The sequence below is a fragment of the Nelumbo lutea genome, chromosome 1, assembly GCF_056320005.1.
Source record: "Nelumbo lutea isolate HS-2025 chromosome 1, American lotus-T2T, whole genome shotgun sequence".
Lineage (NCBI taxonomy): Eukaryota > Viridiplantae > Streptophyta > Magnoliopsida > Proteales > Nelumbonaceae > Nelumbo > Nelumbo lutea.
In genome coordinates, this window is record NC_142684.1 from 136,858,580 (window position 1) to 136,877,320 (window position 18,741).

Below are 18,741 nucleotides of genomic sequence, written 5' to 3' on the forward strand. Positions count from 1 at the left end.
ATAGCACCAGAATGATTTTGTCCAGAATCAGATTGTAGTGAAGATTTGAATTGGATTCTACGTACATATTTTATAGTTGATCCACCTACAACCCATTCAGGGTTTCTTTCTATGCTGGGATAACCATTTTTATTGTTATTTTGAATTAACCAAAAAAAGATTATAAGCACATTGGCTTGATTCTTGCTTTTGCAATCCAAAATTCCGTATCAACACTTTCACGTAACAAGAAAGGCAACTGGATTGATTTTTATTTAACTCTTTTTTTTTGTTGGTCTCAATGGATTCTTGGCTGTATAGCCCAACAATTAATTTGGCATGTCTCATAGGGTTAAAATTAACCCTTTCATCACCAAGTTCCGATCAATTGCCATCTCAAGTTCTCAACTGGGAGCCGTTGGAATCCTCATCCCCCACAAATCTTGCATATCAACAATGGAAAACTAGAAAAGAATGATGGTAGACTCAAAGCTAACAATTTTATGCAAATAGATCAAAAGCCCTCCAGCACCAGGTGGTCCTCTATTCTCCACATTTTCTTTTTAGGAAGCCAGTTTCAGGCCCAAAGCTCCTGGTACATATCCAAGCTAAGCTTACTTTTCAAGCAACTTTTCAATAAATCATGGGACTGAGGGTAGATATGGCCAGTGGAAGCAGACCCAGGGATACTTAGATCATGTAGCCAAGAACCTTCTATTAAATCAGAGGGTTTCTATCTAAATGCAGGCTTATGTTATACATAGGATAAAAGATACAACAAAGCAATGTCAAATGAAGAGAAATGTTAATAAGTCAGCCATGCATCTGCATCTAAAACTCCACCACACAGACTTGGAGATAATTTCCAAATAATTTCATCTGGTTGGTGAGAGGTGTGGGGAGAGAGAAAGAGTTTTCACCTTCTTGAGAGGTTATACCTAGAGGATCCATGAAACAAAGGGTGAATGTTCCTGGAAAAATTGGACAAGGTTCCTAAATAATTCAAATTCAAGAAGCCATTAAAGATGTAAGAATGAATTGGAGAAGCAAAAGACCATGGAAGAGATAGGTTTTGGCTGTGATCAAGGTAATGTACAAATGTAGATCACATTGAGAATTTAGACCATGACTGCTCGCACACCCTTTCACCCCAATTAGAACTTTTGATTTCTTTGCTTCCTTCTTAAACGCTTGTAGAAGCACCACAGCAGTTGTGAAGGGGTTTCAGATGATGAGTCCTCTTCTAAATTTTATAAATGACTAAACAATCTTAGAAATGAGCTGAGAGGAACAAGATCGGGCATCATTCATCTCCTGTATAAATATCAAACTGATAAAACTTCACCTTTTTTCCCTCATACAAAGCTGGACCTTATTCTACCACTGTCAATAAGTTCCGAGGCAGGAAATACCGCACAGAATCACCCATTGATTTAATCAGCACATTAACTAATAACAATAGTGATACTTAAACAAGTAGATATGAAACAAGGGTGAGGTATGGAACAGGAAACGGAGGAAAACCCCAAATTTCAAAAAAAGAAAGGGCCAGGTAGAGCAAAAAATAATTTGAACTTCTCTATTTCTTCTTGCCTTTGCCAGCAGCCTTGCGCTTGCTGGGGAGGACGATCTCACCATACTTGAGCACCGGAATCTCCATGATTTGGGAGAGCTCGCCGAACCTTTTACGGAACTTCTCGACCTGATCGGCATCGACGACCATGGCCGAGCGGTTGCCCAAATAGAAAGGATTGTTGCCAGACCATACGTCCACCACATACTCCTTCTGGGTACCACCGGTTGTCATAACAAGCTCCCCGTTGCAGTACACCTTCGCGTCCTCATAGAACTCCGGGTGTATATCCTTCTTCCTGCACGTCCACTGCGGGGATCCACTGCTGGTTCCCGCACCACTCTTCACCTGAACAAACAAACAAATAAATACACTGTCAATTTCTACAGAAACACCGCTAGGTTTAAGGTAGGAACAGATTGGGTTCCTCTCGGAATTCAATCACCTTGACGGGGAGGACGGAAGGGGAGGGCTTCCGCTGGAGGAAAGTGTTGGATAGAGTTAGCGCCATTTCTTCCTTTCTTCTGCAAAATTTCTGGGAGGAGAGGAGTCTTATCCTTCTCCGGGGGCGTAGCAGTTCTTTGAGAAGTGAAGAATAAGATAACCACTTAATTTACGTAATTATCCCTGACTTTTCAGTAAAATCACGATTATACCATTGGTCGTTCCGTCAAATCGTCAAATCCACCACCACCACCGGCTTCTGTTCTGTTTGGAGACAGTCTTCTCGGGTCGAGTGACTGGACATGAGCTAATCGGTGTGCAACAAACCCGATGATCATATCGGGCAACCGTAGACCCGATCCATTAGAACCCCCCGTATGCGTTACCACTCGCTAGAATTCCTATAAAAAGCACAGAGAAACCATTGCTAGGGTTTTTCAAGGCAAAACTTCGTGAGGCCTCTCTGTTCCTCCTCAGAAACTCTTCACAACTTCAAATCGGATGGTGGGCACTTTCGTTTCTGATCCTTATTTTGCCAGTCTTACTCTGTTACTGGCCAGTTTAATGATTCCAGTAGATTTGGCTAAAGAACTGACCCTAACGAACTTCGTTGTTTTGTTTTCAGGCGCCAAAGAAGGAAAAGGCTCCCCCTCCATCTTCTAAGCCCGCTAAATCTGGAGGCGGTAAACAGAAGAAGAAGGTTAACAAAATCCTGGATCTTTACCTCTCTTATACATGATCTCTTCTGCTTATTTATTTATCTTTTAGATCTTCCAAAATTTTTATATTTCTGGAAGGTTTGCAGCAGTTTTTCGTCGTTGGGACTGGATTTGGTTTTAGTTCTTTTGTTTGATTTCCTTGGTTTAAGAGTTGGGCTTTCTCCGTTTATTTATATATTTTTTATTCCTATTTTCTTAATACAGAAGTGGAGCAAGGGAAAGCAGAAGGAGAAGGTGAACAATATGGTGTTGTTTGATCAGGCCACCTATGACAAACTTCTCTCCGAAGCACCCAAATACAAGCTCATCACCCCTTCCATTCTGTCGGACAGATTGAGGGTAATGCATGATACCATCTACCAATTTTTTATGCTTTCCTATCTTCTGTTAATTATCTAACTTCCTAGATTTATTAGTTCTGGTTATCAGTTTGTGCATGACTTGTATATTGTTCGGTCGAGTTAATAACTGTGATTAGTATTTTACCAAGTTCATGTAGCTTCAATGTTATTGTGCTGCTATGGTGCAAGGTATAGGGTACAATTAATTTACATTACATGAAGCAGATAAAGTAACTGAGAAAGTTAATACATATGGAGGTTTATGTCGGATATGATTATTGGAGTCCTTGGTTTTTGCTCTATTTCCATCAAACGTCTTGTAGGGTTAATAAACCATTCTTTCGAGTAATATAGAAAATTCAAGATTAGACTAAGCTATTTTGGAGGTATACTAGAACCTCTGTCCTTTGGAGTGCATATGCAAGGGGAGTAAGAATTTTTTACAACAAATCAGGGTGTATTTGTCAAATAGAAAACAATAATAGCAACTCAATGAGTTTTAACAAGAGAAGGGTTCAATGGGACTTATTGTGGACTCCATCAATACAGGTTTGCAAGCAGTACCACATTCTGCTCCACTAAGGCAGTAAAGTGGTCAACGGTTCAGTTTTGAGAACCACTTTGATCAGGGTAGAGTTAAGACATGTGGGGATAATAATGGAAAATTTAACCTATCAGAAAAATAATAATGGAAAATTTGTGATGGTAAATCCTGGATCAATTGGGGGAATTACCTTAAAGCAGAAATTCTGTGTTAAAATGGTGCTTAAAGCTTGTGTAACCTTGCAATTAAATTAGATTGGCCGCTAGTATAAGGGGACTGAGGAATTGTAAATAGTTCGATGGCATTGAAATGAATTTCTATGAGTGGTCAGTTGACAACCTTGCAATTAGACTGGCTGCTAGTACAAGGGGACTGTGGGATTGTAATTAGTTTGATGGCATTGAAATGAATTTCTATGAGTGGTCAGTTGACAACCATGCGATCTTCTTATTTAGGAGTTTTTTGGGATGAGAATGGGGAAAGTACAATGGTATATTGTATTCTGGACGAACTGAGAGTTCAAGCAGAATTTCTCTCTGTTAAAAGGTGTTAAATGTTAGACTCCCTTAGCAATTTGATAATGGATTGTCTGCTAATATGATATGTTTTGGTGTTGTAATTGGTTGAATGGCTTTAAATACAGATGGGTCTTGGGGCTTTCATGCATCTCATTAGAATCTAAAGCATCGACCTCTATATTGAACAGCCCATTCAAGTGGACACCCAGAATAACTAATGCTCATGCCGATAATTTTAGCAAGAGAGCCTAGGATTGGCCGACTCAAGTTGGGGTCTTTGACAATGAAGACCATCTGTTTTCGCGTAACTGTGTTTTACTGTAACAGTGCTGACTGATGTTTCTATGTCTCAAATCTTCCAAGAATGAATTTGAGGTAGAGGTTCCATTTTTGTTATTGTCAATTATTCTCTTCAAATCAGTATTAATTGTCCAAAAAGAAGTCACTTTAATGGATATGCTTGTGCCCCCCTAAAATATTTGTATTTTGTATCCCATAATTCATCCTTTTATTGGGATGAATTGTTTTTCTTTTATTATTAAATTGGGATATTAAGAAAGCTTGAATGGGGAACAAATAATGAAAATATTGAAGCAGCTCGTATTTTGGGAAAATGGAAATCTAATTAAACGTAACTCCTTAAGATTTTCGGTCAATAACGTATTAATTTGTCTGTTTTTTGTTTTGTTTCACCAAAAGACAGATCTGTTCTGTCCCAAATTAACTGAGACATGTTGCTTTTCTCCATAATCTACTAATGCCACATGTATTTCTATTTAACTATTGTATACAGTTATCATTCATTTATTTGTGTCATTCTCAGATCAATGGGTCACTTGCACGGAAGGCTATCAGGGAATTGATGGCAAGAGGTCTTATTAGGATGGTATCTGCCCACGCAAGTCAGCAGATTTACACTAGGGCAACCAATACCTAGGTGTTCCATCTTTATCCTGTTATATGTTCTGGATATTGATGATTAACTTAAAACCAAAATTTTTATGTTGTCGTTTTTGTTGAGACAAAATACAATGTCCGCCTTATTAGACAATGTTTTTTTTCGGTGCTTAGACCTTTGTTTGATTATGTTGCATTGGTGGAAATTTTGACAGTAATTTTGTTCTGGTGTTGGAGAATTTGTTGTGCGGTTTTGGATTTTATGGTCTTTTGGTATCAAGACAGTAATACGTTGATTTTTTTTTTCTTTTATTCCATATAAGGATGCCTGTTGGGTCGGAGGTGATGTTTCTTTTTCTTTCTTTATTTATGTCCATGTTTTGCCAATATAGTCTATTAGCGAAATTGTACTTGTGGCCTGTGGGAATCTAGGCACTCAATATTCCTGTTTGCTACAGTGGCTCTTATAAACTTGTAGTAATCCCATAAACCCTTATGGTAGCCAAGAAGTAACGGTGATATAAATGGGTATAGGACCTGAATACTTAAAAGTTTTAAATTTTAAATGGGTATAGGTCTTGAACTAATACTTAAAAGTTTTAAATTTTAAATTATTCTCCTGAACTCTAGATTAAAGTTGTCAAGTATCGGAAATGAAATGTGTATTAGAAAGACGATTTTAAGAAATGCATTGGGATATGTTTTGGATATGTAAGGATACAGACGAAAAATTAAGATAGGTACAAATGTTAGGAAAATAAAATAAATTAATATATTATTAACAATAATTACAAGTTTTACATGATTTTAAATAAGTCATTTAGATGTAAAAGTCCATAATTTAATGTTTATATGAAATGTGACATATTGAGATATAATTAATAATCGTTGAAAAGAGAATTGACTTGTATGATTTAATGTATAATTATTAAATTGTATAATTATATACGTTTTAATAATTAATTTTAGCATTTATTAATAAGCACCATTAAGAAAACAGAAAATTGACTTATAACTAAAAATGCATATAATTACAACAAACAAATTGAAGTGGTTTAATGGCAAAATTATGGGCATTATAATCTAATTATTAGGGTTCAAGTCTTTCTATTGGTAGTATACTAATAAAATGAAATTAATGAGAGAGAATCATTAATTAATAGAATTAATGAAAGAATTGTAATTAGATGCTAAAATTCAAATTGAAATTGAAATTTACCTTAAATATAGGAGTAATAAATTTGGTATTAAATCTCATTTATAAAAAAAAATGGTATTAAATATAAATTAATGGAACAAGGGGAACCGAAACGGTTTGGTTTGTATTGGCCTTTTTTGGTTTTGTATTAACTGATACAGATCTGGAACAGCCCGATACAAACCTATATTGGTCGGCACATACGAAAAGAAATGGAACACATGATTTTTAGATGTTCCATTTATCGGTTTCTTATTGGAATGATATGTTGTGATATTTTAAACCTTCATATACTCAATTTCAATCCTTTCGATATGATATGATACTCTTTTTTTTGTAATTTTTATTAATTGTGTATTGGGAGACCAAAAGACACGGTACAATACACTTGATATGGAATGCATCCTATCGATACCTTGAACCTTTGCTACCTTTTTGTGGACGGAAGTAGAACGTTTTAAACTGCATAAAGCTTAGTTTTCTTTTGTGTTGATTGAAGGTGTACAACGAGTTTTTGCCACAAGGCATTTGCACAATTGCTCAGTTGCTCTTTGTAGAAAAATCTAATAATTTGCTTGACCCTTGCAATTGCATGCTTATTAAAATGTGCTTATCGGCTCTTGAATGCTTATTCACGAGTGGTTATTATAATAAGTGATATAATAAGTGATTACGAGTGTTTAGTAAAAGGGTTAAACTATGAATCTATGATGCCAAAAAGAGGTAACGTACAAGTGACTAGCATTGTTAAAAACTTTAAATCAACTGGTTTAAAAAAGTGGTAACAAATTGGGTGGTATTTATCAAAATTCATGAGAAGGTTTTGATTGGTCAAAGCTCATATATAGGCCCATAGTGAATGGATGACATATTCATCGTATGGACACCCTAATCTTGTGGAATAGAATGAGCGAATTTCAAAAATTCTCTCAATTTTATTAGAAATTGCATTCTTTATTTTAAAAAAAATATATTTTTCAATGATCAATTTTGAACTAAGAATCAAATCAGATATGGACAAAAACAGTAAGAGTGATATACTTGATACGAAAAAATAATATCTTCCAATAGAGGTGTTTATGCCTAAAAAATGGACAAAAAACTACTCTCACTGAATATGACAAAGTGTAGAATAGAACAGAATCAGCAACATTCTTCACAAGAATCAGCTAGATAACACGTAGTCATGTAAGCACTACTTCCAATCAGCCCTTTCACAAAGGATTGATATCAAGATCCTCTACTGACAAGAGAACGAACTGGCAGATGTAGTGGCGACAGGAAGGAGGTAGCAAAAAAGAATTTGCGCAGAGGTACTGAATTCTTTCTTTTGTGTTCACCTCTGAAGAGGATGTGAAATATGTATCTTCTTAAAGTTGTCGCCCATTCCTCCTTTTACAAGCTTAAAGGGATCAATTCTTAATCCTATTAGGAGTTGCTGATTCAAATCATATTTGGATCAAAATTTCCTTTTAAGTGATAAGGATAAACCCTTATCTTATCTACAAATTAGATCAAACTCCTAAGGAGGTTTCTAGATCTGAATCACATTCAAATCTAAACTCTCTAAGTGGATAGAGTTAAGACACAATCCTATCTGTTAATTTAATCTAAGAATTTGCCCCTTATTTAACTGATCAAATCAGTCCAGTTCAAAATGTGTTTTAGACCCAATAAGGTTATATACTCACTTAGCATTCCAAACTACTATCCAATTAGATTTTCTTGTATAACATGTAACCCAAACATTGATCTGTACATCAGTCACATTGATTCAGTCTGGCCTTTATTACAAGAACTGATCAAATACACTGTTATGGACATTACATCCCTGAAATCCATCACATGGGCTCTATGAACCCAACACTTACCTTAAATAGTCGTTGGACCAAGCTACCTTGTAACACTCAAAGACTGGGCAGACGCAAGATTAGACCATCAAGTATTATTCTCAATGATCTTACACCTAATTTCTCAGCGTATAATGATCAAACACTGTCCGCCAAGAAAAAATCTCTCTCGACTACAAGGAACAATGCTCTTCTCTACTCACAGATCCCGGGAATTAAAATTTTTTACAAACAATTAGAAATCGTAATATATATATATATAATTTCTCAGCGCATATAAAATATATTTTATAAAACAAATATCAACGATTGAAATCGATTGCCACCAATCTTTGTTTCCATCAAAGAGTGCATCATCGATCATTACCTTTATCCGACAAAGAGGTTGATCATGTCACTATGATGAACCACTCAGATGAATTCCCAGACTATCCCAACATACTCAGGTTTTGACCTCTGCTAAGGATTTCACTGATTGATATATCAAAGATAGTTCAATCCGACACCTAGTGTAATATCATAATCAAGTCTAGGGATTAGGTGCAACTTTCCAATTTTGCATATCAATCTCCACGATTTAAGACAATACTGAAAATCTGGTCCAATTCAAAGATTCAATTGAAACATGTCATCCCAACATTTGAAACATGTCATCCCTACACTATATATGCCTTAAGTCTCACCCTAACAATTGAAACATATCATCCCAACATTTGAAACATGTCATCCCTACACTATATATGCCTTAAGTCTCACCCTAACAATTGAAACATGTCATCCAAACATTTTATAATATATCAGTATCAGCCTTTACAGAATAAATCACCTCACACAAGTCTCATAAATATCCAATTTAAGAATATTACACAGAAACACACCATAGGAACATGAATCAAATATATGTTTTATTCATTTACAATAATTTCATAATGTACATCATTCTAATATGAACTAAGAACATACAACTATTTAACATATAAGGCCTCTTTCATGCAGGGTAATATAAGCATATTGAAATTACATGACAGGCCAAAACTGTTAAAAAGGCAATAAGACCATTTTTTAAAGAGTGCTTAAAAATAAGCAAAAAAATCCAACTTATTCAAAACAAACTTATTTTATGAAATAAACACTTATTCGACATTTTCCTCAAATGCATGCAAGCGTCTACTGTTGTAATCCTCACCTAAGATAAGTGTTTATTCAAACAAGTGCTTAAAAAATAAGCATTTACAAACAAATTCAAATCTGCCCCCCCCCAACGTCCCATAGCACATCTCCACCATATATCGTAAACATTTCCCGATGATCATCATCATTTCTGGTATCACCAGAAGATGTTCCCAATACACGACTTGAATGTGCTATGAGACGTTGTGGGGGGCAAATTTGCTCACTTCTCAAACTGATGCTTAATGCTTAATACTCAAATACTCAAAATTATACCATGACACTGATTCGTCTCTAAATTACAAATATAAAATTTTTTTCAAGGGGAGAATAAATTTTCTTTTCTCAATAGGTTGGAAGTTGAAACCCAAAAAGAATAGGTGATTTCATGCCCCGATAAATTCACAATTATGTTGCCATGCTCAATGAACATGACGAAGAAAAGAAAGATCACGAACATCTGTCGGGCAATACGAGCTATTATTGCCCTTGCCCATGCTCATTTGGTGCAATTGACTAAAACATTCCCAACTCGACAGACTTCGTCTTCATGCATTCTACCAGCGTGATAGGGCCCTGGATTTTCTCAATGCAATACTGACCGTTACTGCCACTTCTTAGCCAAGTCCAACTCCACCTGGTAAGATGATCCACTTCTGACTGAAACTGATTTGGCATCTCGCACCCCTAGTCAAAAGTTTTAACATAGTTCCGAATTTTAATATGTGAAACATGACTAAACTAAACATTGCAAGACCAAAAGCAAAGGCCCGTTTTTAGAAGATTAGTATATATATAAAAGGCTAATAAAACCGTAGCTTCCATTTTCCCATGATTAAACTATAACCCGAAAACATCTAAATAGGGCAAACATCTAAGTGCACAAAAAATAGAGCAATTGTTTTTTTTCTGGGATGGGAGTAAATGCCTGGTCAGCCAAACTGTTAAGATGCCAACAACTCAACTAGAAATCTTTCTGAACATCAGCCTATTTCCCTCTTGAAGCCTGTAAAGAACCAGACTAGCAGGGCAAAGTAATATTCACCACCCAACATTCCACCCTGCCTGCTTTTCGTCCTGGTTCAGGTAAATCACCCAACTCTTGCATCCAAGGTTCAAAATATCGATACGCCCGATATGCCTGTATGGGCATATCAGGCAAATCAGTACTCCTTTTGGTGTTTGTTTTTTACTTTTATTTTTTTGGCCAACTGGTTCAGGAGAGCCAGTTTAGGTTTTCACCACACCCTGAACCGGTCAGACCACCGATACACCCACTGTAGGGGCATATCGGTGGGGTGCCAGAACAACACGTATCGACCTACGATACTTTGAACCTTGCTTGCATCTATTCCATAGCCCTAGGGCATGATGCTACGCCACTATTTGCCATATTTATGGTCTATAAAAACATTAACCTTTTTAACTCAACTCAGAAGCTGAAGAAAAGGTCTTTGATTTATATACCCACCTGATAGCTGAAACACTGCATCCAACTTCCTATACAACTCGAACCCATGATCCACCGCACATTGGGCAACCATAACACCAGCGGCTTATCCACCATGCCTCTCGGTCATTTTGATTAGGACTAGCACTTCCAGGTGAAGCAAATGCAGAAGTTTGCCGTAAACATCTTATGCACTGCATTAAGTCACAAAAGAATCCACACCAAAAAAATTACACCTAGCAATAGCATAAAGGGGGAAAGAATAATAGAAAAAAAAATAATGCTATAACATTTCATGTGGAATACAGATCTCTAAGTGCATGATTCATATCATCCAAGATTTGCAAGCGTTCGGTTTTGGTTTGTATGGTCTAATGAGAGAGGTCTCTCACAAAAGCAACAATTCAAATGCACCCCACCACACACACACAGATTAGGAGCCGGCATTCTGAGATCTGCAGCTGTGCATTGGGAACATCTCCCCATGAATAAAAACATCCAAGATGTTCCGGATGTACTAGCAAGGGCAGTGAGGTGTGTGAGGACCGATGCTGTGAGGAGGAAATCTGAACTTGAAGTAAATGCATACAGTAGCATTCCATATTCATTTTTCAGTCAATGGAAGGGGAAGGTTGGTCGGTGGTTCCCATTGACCAATAATCCCATGTTCGCTTTTTCAGTAAACTGAGGGTCCCACTGTATATTGCTTTTCCCTATGTATTACTTAAGTGAAACCCATCTCCCAGGTGGGTAACTTTCTCGCCTGGGGAAAAGTTGCCGGTTGCCAAAAAACATTATGGGACAAAATTGCCCCTTCTAATAATTGCATTCTATGGGTACAAATGGTCAAAAGAACACTAACCTGGGTAGCACTTTTCGATCAAAAGAACACTGCCAAGTGCATTTACCCAGGTGAATGGTTTAGAGAAAACAAATGGGGCCCCAAAAGTTTCAGGCAAAAGAAAGAAAAAGAACTGCTATTCCTAAGCATCTCAGCTCACCACCTTTCTGTTTGTTAAAAGCATCAAATAAACCTATGGTCCATAACCAGCATAATGGGATGACTTTCCACCAAGAAAATCATGTAGATGGGAGCATGGAACCCAATGTATGATTAATTTCAATACCCTCCACAGCCTTAATATGAGACTTTCTCACATCCGTTAATTGTCCTCGGTGATCTATTGATAATAATGGCAAGAAAAATTATAAGCACAGGAAACAGAGGTTAGCATCAAACCTTGTACCAAACCCCTTCAAGACCTGTTTTCCACACACCAGTGACAACATCTCTTCGAGATCCCATGATACCAAAATATGCTCCCAAGCCCACTGAAGTTTTCAAGCCAAAAGCCGCATCCCTCTCAGATATCCTGCGCTTCCTTGGCCAGAGGCCAAGGTCTCCATAATAACTATTGTAATCTTCAGAGGAATTAAACTCAAATGGGCCAAAAGAATTGCTCAGTTTGGAGTTATCATCTATAGCACCTTCAGGATCAGACCAGGGGCCACCAAACATATTACGTCTATGCCACTCTTCAGCTGGAGGATGGAGTTCCAACTCACGAAGTAGCAAACCAGCAGCATCCGCACCTCTAGGACGTGGCATATTCTGCATTGTAAGCACATCAGAGAAGTATGAACAAATAAATAAATAAATAAATAAATATAAAAAGAAAAGTGATGCATGGGACCAGGAGGCTGCATCAGTTAAAAAGAGTTCAACTTTAAAACAGGAAAGAGGTATAGTGAGGAATACCTCTGTACTAGGCTGCCCTTAAAGAGGTATACTGAGTTGGAATTTGTTAAATTTTTAAGAAGCACAAAACCCAAGGCCCAGCCTGACACAATTGAAATTTAATCCTGAATTGCTTCATGGGGGCCTAAAATAAAACTTGGGTTATGCTGCCTAATGCCCATACAAGTGGGCATGAACCCAAGCTTCCACTCATGTTTGGAACTTGTGTTATATCGGACATAGATTTCATGGTAGCATCACCAACTGATAACAAACAGTGCCTTCAAAAACATCAGTAAGATCCATCACATGGTGAACAAAACACCCTGCTGCATGTGACAGTATAAAATACAGAAAAGGAACATCTCCATTCCTTTACAGCAATTCATTCATAACACTTGTCAAACTCATAGGTGACCTTTTATTTATCTCTTCCAACTTTGTTAGTTTCTGAGCAAAGCTAGTAATAAATATAAATACCACATTCATCAAAAAAATATAAATACCTGCATATGTGGACCAAGGGATGCTTCTACGACCTCAGGTAGAACGGTGTAGTTCCCATCAATATAGTGCAAGCGGATCTGGATATTGCTTCCTCCAACCTGAGAAACTGGCAATGGATGTGCCAAACCTGCTGTTCTTCTACAGAGATCCATTAGGATGAGGAAAAGAACCTTAACCTGCATGATATTAATATTAATGAAGTTATCTCCAAGTCTTTAAGTAATTTTGTGGTTTCCTACAGACAATAAATGCCAAACTAAGATTTTAGAAATAAAAAATCACGAGTATTACTCAAGCAAATAAGAAAAACATAAAACGGCAACACATAGGCAATGACACTTTTCTTTACATTCTGCATCTAAACAAAAATGAGGGAAAAGTGGATGGGAAAGATCATTAACTTACCTCATCAAAAGTGTACCCTTGACCAGCATTTCCAGAACCTACTCTGACTGACCGGCTAACTGGACCTTCTTCAACCCCTTTTGCTCCAGAAACAGGCTGCCCAGTCCGAGCTCCCTGGACATCCTCTGACCTGGTCATCCCTGGTGCTGGTCTTGCTGGCACAGAGTTTACTTCCTCCACCTTTCCAGGGGCGACAGGCTGAGGCTTTTGCATATTTGAATCAGTGTTTCTCTGTGCACCCCCTATATAACGAGGCATCTGCTTTCGCCGAAAGAAAAAGCAAAAAAGCAGAAGTTGGCATAATCTATGAAGAAAATGGCAATCCCCAATGAGCCTGACAGCAGGAGTTCCTGGAAAAGTTCCTGTATTGATACTAATTGGCATAAAGGGAGCTGGACCACTCATAGGGTTTGGTGTTGAATAATAAACTCCATCACTACTGCTACTAATTTTAGCAATAGCACCTTGCATCCAAGCTTGCATCTGGGAGTTTCCAGTGGAACTTGTTCCACTTTGACCTCCTGGAAACATGATAACAGAATCAATGTCATATTTATTCAAAAAATAAATCATTGTCGTATAAAATTTGTATTCATTCCATGTGTGTAAAGGAAGATTCAAAAGAAAGTAGCATGAGTTTTTGAGAAAGGGTAACTTTCATTGAACTCATCAAGGCAAGGAGGGGGTGGGGGGTGATGTACAAAACCAAGAAGCTACAAAACAGAAATTACAATGGCAAAATGATAGCACTATACAAAAAGGCCCCCATCCACCCCTGATTTATCTAAGGAATCAGCCATAGCATTAACCTCTCTAGGAATCCATCTGAAGGAGCAAGAAAGAAGAGAGGAGAGAACACAAATTTCATTTATCAAAATGATCCAATCTCCAAGGTCCCACCTCCTGGTTAGAAGCCCACCCAATTGAACTCAGCATGAATCATTTGACACAAGTATGTAAGCTGAACTGAAGCAAGCATCCCACACCTCTAAAATGGGTCCAAAATGGCAATCATTTCATGTTATTTCTATTAATCATTTTCAATGGAAGGAAAAACAAGCATTGAGTAATGCCATACAGAAGCATTCATCTCACACCTTCGAAATGGGTCCAAAATGGCAAGAATTGCCACAAAACATGCCTCAATATTTTAGTATTTCATGTTTATTTAAAGTTTCCATTGTTAATGCAAGGGAAAATAAGAACCGGTTTTTGCTAGATAAAGGATTAAGAAAGATTGTGATGCTGACACATGTTACAAGTTACCACCATCAATTCAGTTGTCCAGTCTCAATTCTTTATCCTTTGTATGGTGTTTCTTTTATTCTTTTCTTTTCTTTCTTGGTGGGGTGTGGTGGGTCGGGGATGGCAAAGCATTTCAGCCTTCTAGAATGAAATTTTAGTATTTGACTGGCTTTTTCTTCCTAAATCACAGCATATAAAGAAGAGTAAGTTCAAATAGATCACAAGATCATGCACTCTAATATATATATATTATCAAATTGGACAGTCCATGCCAACATGTCTCTCCTTTGAGAGAAGCTATTTATCTATTTCTCCATTTTTTGCATTTTTTCCTATTTTCTTTTGTTTTAAAAATATAAAAAGTAATCATTACCTATTTTGATTAGATTAATAAATCTGCACACTATTAGAGAGAAAAAGAGAGAGAGAGAGACCTTTGGGTTTTCCAAGGCATCATATTTTAATGCATGTTATTATTACATTTAAAAAGGCATTTAAGAGAGAGAGAGAGAGAGAGAGAGAGAGAGAGAGAGTAATACAACATAATAAAGTCAAATATTAATAAGTCAAATAATATAAATACGTTGAGGTTAAACAATCAAATATAAAGCAACAAAAATAAAAAATATTGTTTCAAAAATTATTAATTTAAAAATCCACTAAATCTCCACTTAAAACTAACAAATATTAACAAAACTTGGTAAAAATCAAAAACACTAATAAAAATGAAACTTTATAAACACTAATAAAAATAAGAAATTTAAATACAAAAAATATTAATTGATAGTTTTAATAATATTATGATTTAAATATGGATTTAATATATTGCAAATAGAAACCATGTTTTAATGTTGTATTTTGTTTTGTTTATTCTTTTTTATTTTATTAGATAACTTTGTATTAATATATTTTTTATTAATTAATTAATAATATTGTTAAATAAATAATTTTTATGAATTGAGACCTTTATTGTGCATAGTGCCCATACTACACAAGAGACTTGTAAAAAATAGAAGACCCATTAAAAATGATATAAAAATAACAAACTAATGCAAATTTAAAATGTAGAACCCGTTTTATCACTTATACAAAGAAGACAAGCTAAATGGGTCTATCTAGAAACCCGTAATGTGTGATACACGACATACAATAATAATAATAATAATAATAATAATAATAATAATTTATATATAACTCTAAACTTAATAACTATAATTAATAAAAATTACTAAAGTTAATACAAAGATCAAAATTTAGCAAGTTTTTATCTAGCAACTATTAAAAGTTAAGGAATTAATAAAAATTAGTATTAATTTGTACTTAGGGATGATCATTTATAAAAATTAGTATAATTAATATTAATAGGATAATTAAAATTAATAATAAAAAGTAAAAATTTATAAAAATAATAAAATAATAATTATATTTGTATTTAGAAAAATCAGAATAGGTATTTATCTATTTTCTCCTTTTTCGTATTTTTCTTATTTTCTTTTGTTTTAAAAATATAAAATAATAATTATTGTCATTAACAAAATTGTATACCATTAATATTTAAAGTTGCGCACTATTACCAAGATATTATAATATTAAAGAGAAATTATTTTACAAAAGAGAAACAATTAAAAGACAGTATTAATGAGAAAGAGAGAAAGAGAGCATTTAGAGTCCATTTGGTTCGCAGTCGGAATCGGAATCGAAATCCTTTGGAATTAGAATCGGAATGGCATATTCCCATAGTCTATTTGGTTCAGATAGGAATGGGAATGGGAATGGGAATTGGAATCAGCAGGAATGGGATTTCATTCCCAAGGGAGGGGCAGGGAATGATAATTCCCTCAAATGGGGGAATGCCATTCAAGCAGGAATGAGAATGGGATTTCAATTCCGCCCAACCAAAGAGTTGGAATCAAAATAGCCAATTCCAATTCCGATTCCAAACCCCTATTCCTACGAACCAAATAGGGCCTTATATTTATTAAAGAGAGAGGGGGTGATGTAAGGACGTTTGGGTATTTTAGGCCCCCCTTATGGACTAAAGAACTCATGATACAAAACCACATTTTGCATCTGATTAGCATGTTCAGTTTTGGATCATCTTCGCATTTAATTTGCAACCATCTTATTGTGTTTAAAATGACAAAAAATTAAAGAAGTTTTAAAAAACCAATTATTTTTAAAGTATATATGTATATAAATAATTTATCAAAAAAATAAATGTAGATGCAGATGCAGATGCAGTTGGTTCAAATCTGAATCCAAACCATTTACTGTCTATATTGTGTGGGGTTGGTGTAAGTCTAAGCTAGACCTAGCTTAGAAGAAAATAGTTGCTTTAGCCTGAAAATTTGTCGATTTAGCCAGGTTTAGACCAAGTTATAAATGATCATCCCCAAGTAGGAGTCTTTAGACATTTATAATTAGGTCTTTATTAGTTTTAATATTTTAATTAAATTTTATAGTTTTTAAATGGAACGCAAGTGGTTTATTTTATTATTTTTAATAATTTTTTATTATTATTTTATGAATTACTAATTTTTATGAATTTCTTAATTTTTAATAGTTGCTAGATAAAAAAACTGCTAAAATTTAATTTTATTTATTAGGTTTTGAATTACAATTTTATGACAAATAACCAATTAATAGAATTCGAATGCGAATAAGGATGGCAATGTTCCCCATCCCATCAGGTACACAGCTTCCCCGACCCGATGGGGCTGAGGATGTATATTGCCTTGGCAAGGATGAGGATTGATAATGATACCCAACCAAGGATGGGGACAAGGATTTGTTTCACAATCTCAAACCTTGAGCTTGGACTTAGATTAGTTTAATTATGACTAAAGAAGTTAATCTACAGATTAATTTAATTATAACATTTAATGAATAATAAAGTAAAATAAATAAAATAAAACACTAACAGATAAAATAAAAAAATAATTATTTATCGAGTAGTTAGCAATAATTTATTATTTTCTATTAAAAATTACAAATATAATTGATCTAAATATTTAAATTATTTTTATAACAAATTACTAAAATTATAAATATAGTTATCAATTTCCATCTTTGACCCGGCCGATTGAACCGTTTTAACTGTCGCCCGACCAGGATTCCGGGTCCGATTCAGTCAAGACTCGTCAAATGGTCAAAAACTGCTAACCTGGTCAAGAACCGTTCAACCCATCTGGTTCAACTGTTGACCCGTTCGACCCGGTGACTGGGTCACGGGATGCACACTCAATGCATGCAATCGAAGGCCATAACTTTGCACTCCGATGTCCAATTGGGGTGTTTTTTTAAATTTTGGGTAACTTTTCGAGATCTATGCGTTCCAAGGAGCCGTAGGCACCTTACCCCACTATTTTTGCGGAAAAAAAAAACCCTTTTATTGGCCTCAAATCGTAATTTTTAAAAGTTTTTATAATTAAAAAATTAAGAACTGAATTAAAAACATAAATTAAATATAAAATAATACATATAACATAACTAAAACATATTTATACATTATTTATTGCTAAAATATATATTTACACACACACACACACACACACTAATATATATATATATATATATATATGTATATAAAAATATATACTTAATATATATATGCAATGACGTGGCACGGTCTGAACCAAACCGGTGACCCGCAACCTGGAGGCAAAAATGGCTCGACCTTCGGGTCGGTTTTTAAAAAATTGGTTTCCATTGTTTCACTTTTCCTTGACAAATCCTGTGCAACGCACGAGTCCCTGCTAATTGAATATAAGTGGGAGAAGGCCTATACTTACCCTGACTGGTTACAGAAGATGATGAGCTATGGGTAGGACTTGTAACCATATTTCTACTGCTGCCTGTGCTAGAAGTCGCTCCAACAGCATGACTGGCCAATGTACGGCAGAAACTTGCATAACGGCGCAAGCGTGTGATGAAGTGTGACGCAAGATCAAGCACTGCATCAACATATGCCTGCAATATATTTAAGATGACTTTTAACCTTGGGGTAACATCATAGATAAAGAATAACAATCACTATGAGTGAACATAAGCAGGACACTGACTGATGAGGATCTTCATCCATATATGGGTCTAGATGGAGCTGCACAACTGTCCTCCAAGACCATGTGTAACTAGGACTCAAGTTTGACTTCCCTAGCACTTGA

The 18,741-nt window shown here is 35.6% G+C and overlaps 3 protein-coding genes across 5 annotated transcripts in view; 1 reads left to right on the forward strand and 2 right to left on the reverse strand.

Moving 5' to 3' along the window:
- Positions 1–1,261: 1,261 nt before the first annotated feature.
- EMB2184 (Ribosomal protein L31) lies at positions 1,262–2,277 on the reverse strand. The gene is made up of 2 exons (XM_088944557.1): positions 1,998–2,277; positions 1,262–1,900 (listed from the first exon to the last, which is right to left on the reverse strand). The coding sequence occupies exons 1-2, from the start codon at positions 2,061–2,063 to the stop codon at positions 1,559–1,561; spliced, it is 408 nt and encodes a 135-aa protein (XP_088800683.1). The 5' UTR covers positions 2,064–2,277; the 3' UTR covers positions 1,262–1,558.
- A 158-nt stretch (positions 2,278–2,435) lies between these two features.
- On the forward strand, positions 2,436–5,254 carry LOC148877819 (small ribosomal subunit protein eS25y-like). Of its 2 annotated transcripts, none has more exons than XM_088944567.1 (4): positions 2,436–2,500; positions 2,622–2,696; positions 2,920–3,054; positions 4,942–5,254. In XM_088944567.1, exons 1-4 carry the CDS (start codon positions 2,498–2,500, stop codon positions 5,053–5,055), a joined length of 327 nt encoding a protein of 108 aa, XP_088800693.1. In that variant the 5' UTR covers positions 2,436–2,497; the 3' UTR covers positions 5,056–5,254. The 2 variants fall into 2 exon arrangements, with proteins under 2 accessions (XP_088800693.1, XP_088800703.1); XM_088944577.1 differs by lacking the exon at positions 4,942–5,254 and adding an exon at positions 4,244–4,732.
- A 4,221-nt stretch (positions 5,255–9,475) lies between these two features.
- SFR6 (sensitive to freezing 6) overlaps positions 9,476–18,741 on the reverse strand; it is a 54,409-nt gene continuing 45,143 nt past the window's right edge. For both annotated transcript variants that reach the window (XM_088944595.1, XM_088944589.1), the window contains 6 exons: positions 18,370–18,547; positions 13,334–13,854; positions 12,928–13,104; positions 11,924–12,295; positions 10,705–10,877; positions 9,476–9,920 (listed from right to left, as the gene is read on the reverse strand). In XM_088944595.1, the coding sequence (XP_088800721.1) occupies positions 10,734–10,877; positions 11,924–12,295; positions 12,928–13,104; positions 13,334–13,854; positions 18,370–18,547 (1,392 nt within the window). In that variant the 3' untranslated portion in view covers positions 9,476–9,920; positions 10,705–10,733. The remainder of the gene's footprint in view (positions 9,921–10,704; positions 10,878–11,923; positions 12,296–12,927; positions 13,105–13,333; positions 13,855–18,369; positions 18,548–18,741) is intronic.

Excerpts from the sequence above, each read along its gene's own strand:
- EMB2184 (XM_088944557.1), bottom strand. The coding sequence starts at position 2,063 with ATGGCGCTAACTCTATCCAACACTTTCCTCCAGCGGAAGCCCTCCCCT. Across the intron at positions 1,901-1,997 it reads CTTCCGTCCTCCCCGTCAAG|GTGAAGAGTGGTGCGGGAAC; the intron begins GTGATTGAATTC and ends TTGTTTGTTCAG.
- LOC148877819 (XM_088944567.1), top strand. Across the intron at positions 2,697-2,919 it reads GCGGTAAACAGAAGAAGAAG|AAGTGGAGCAAGGGAAAGCA; the intron begins GTTAACAAAATC and ends TTCTTAATACAG. Across the intron at positions 3,055-4,941 it reads TTCTGTCGGACAGATTGAGG|ATCAATGGGTCACTTGCACG; the intron begins GTAATGCATGAT and ends TGTCATTCTCAG.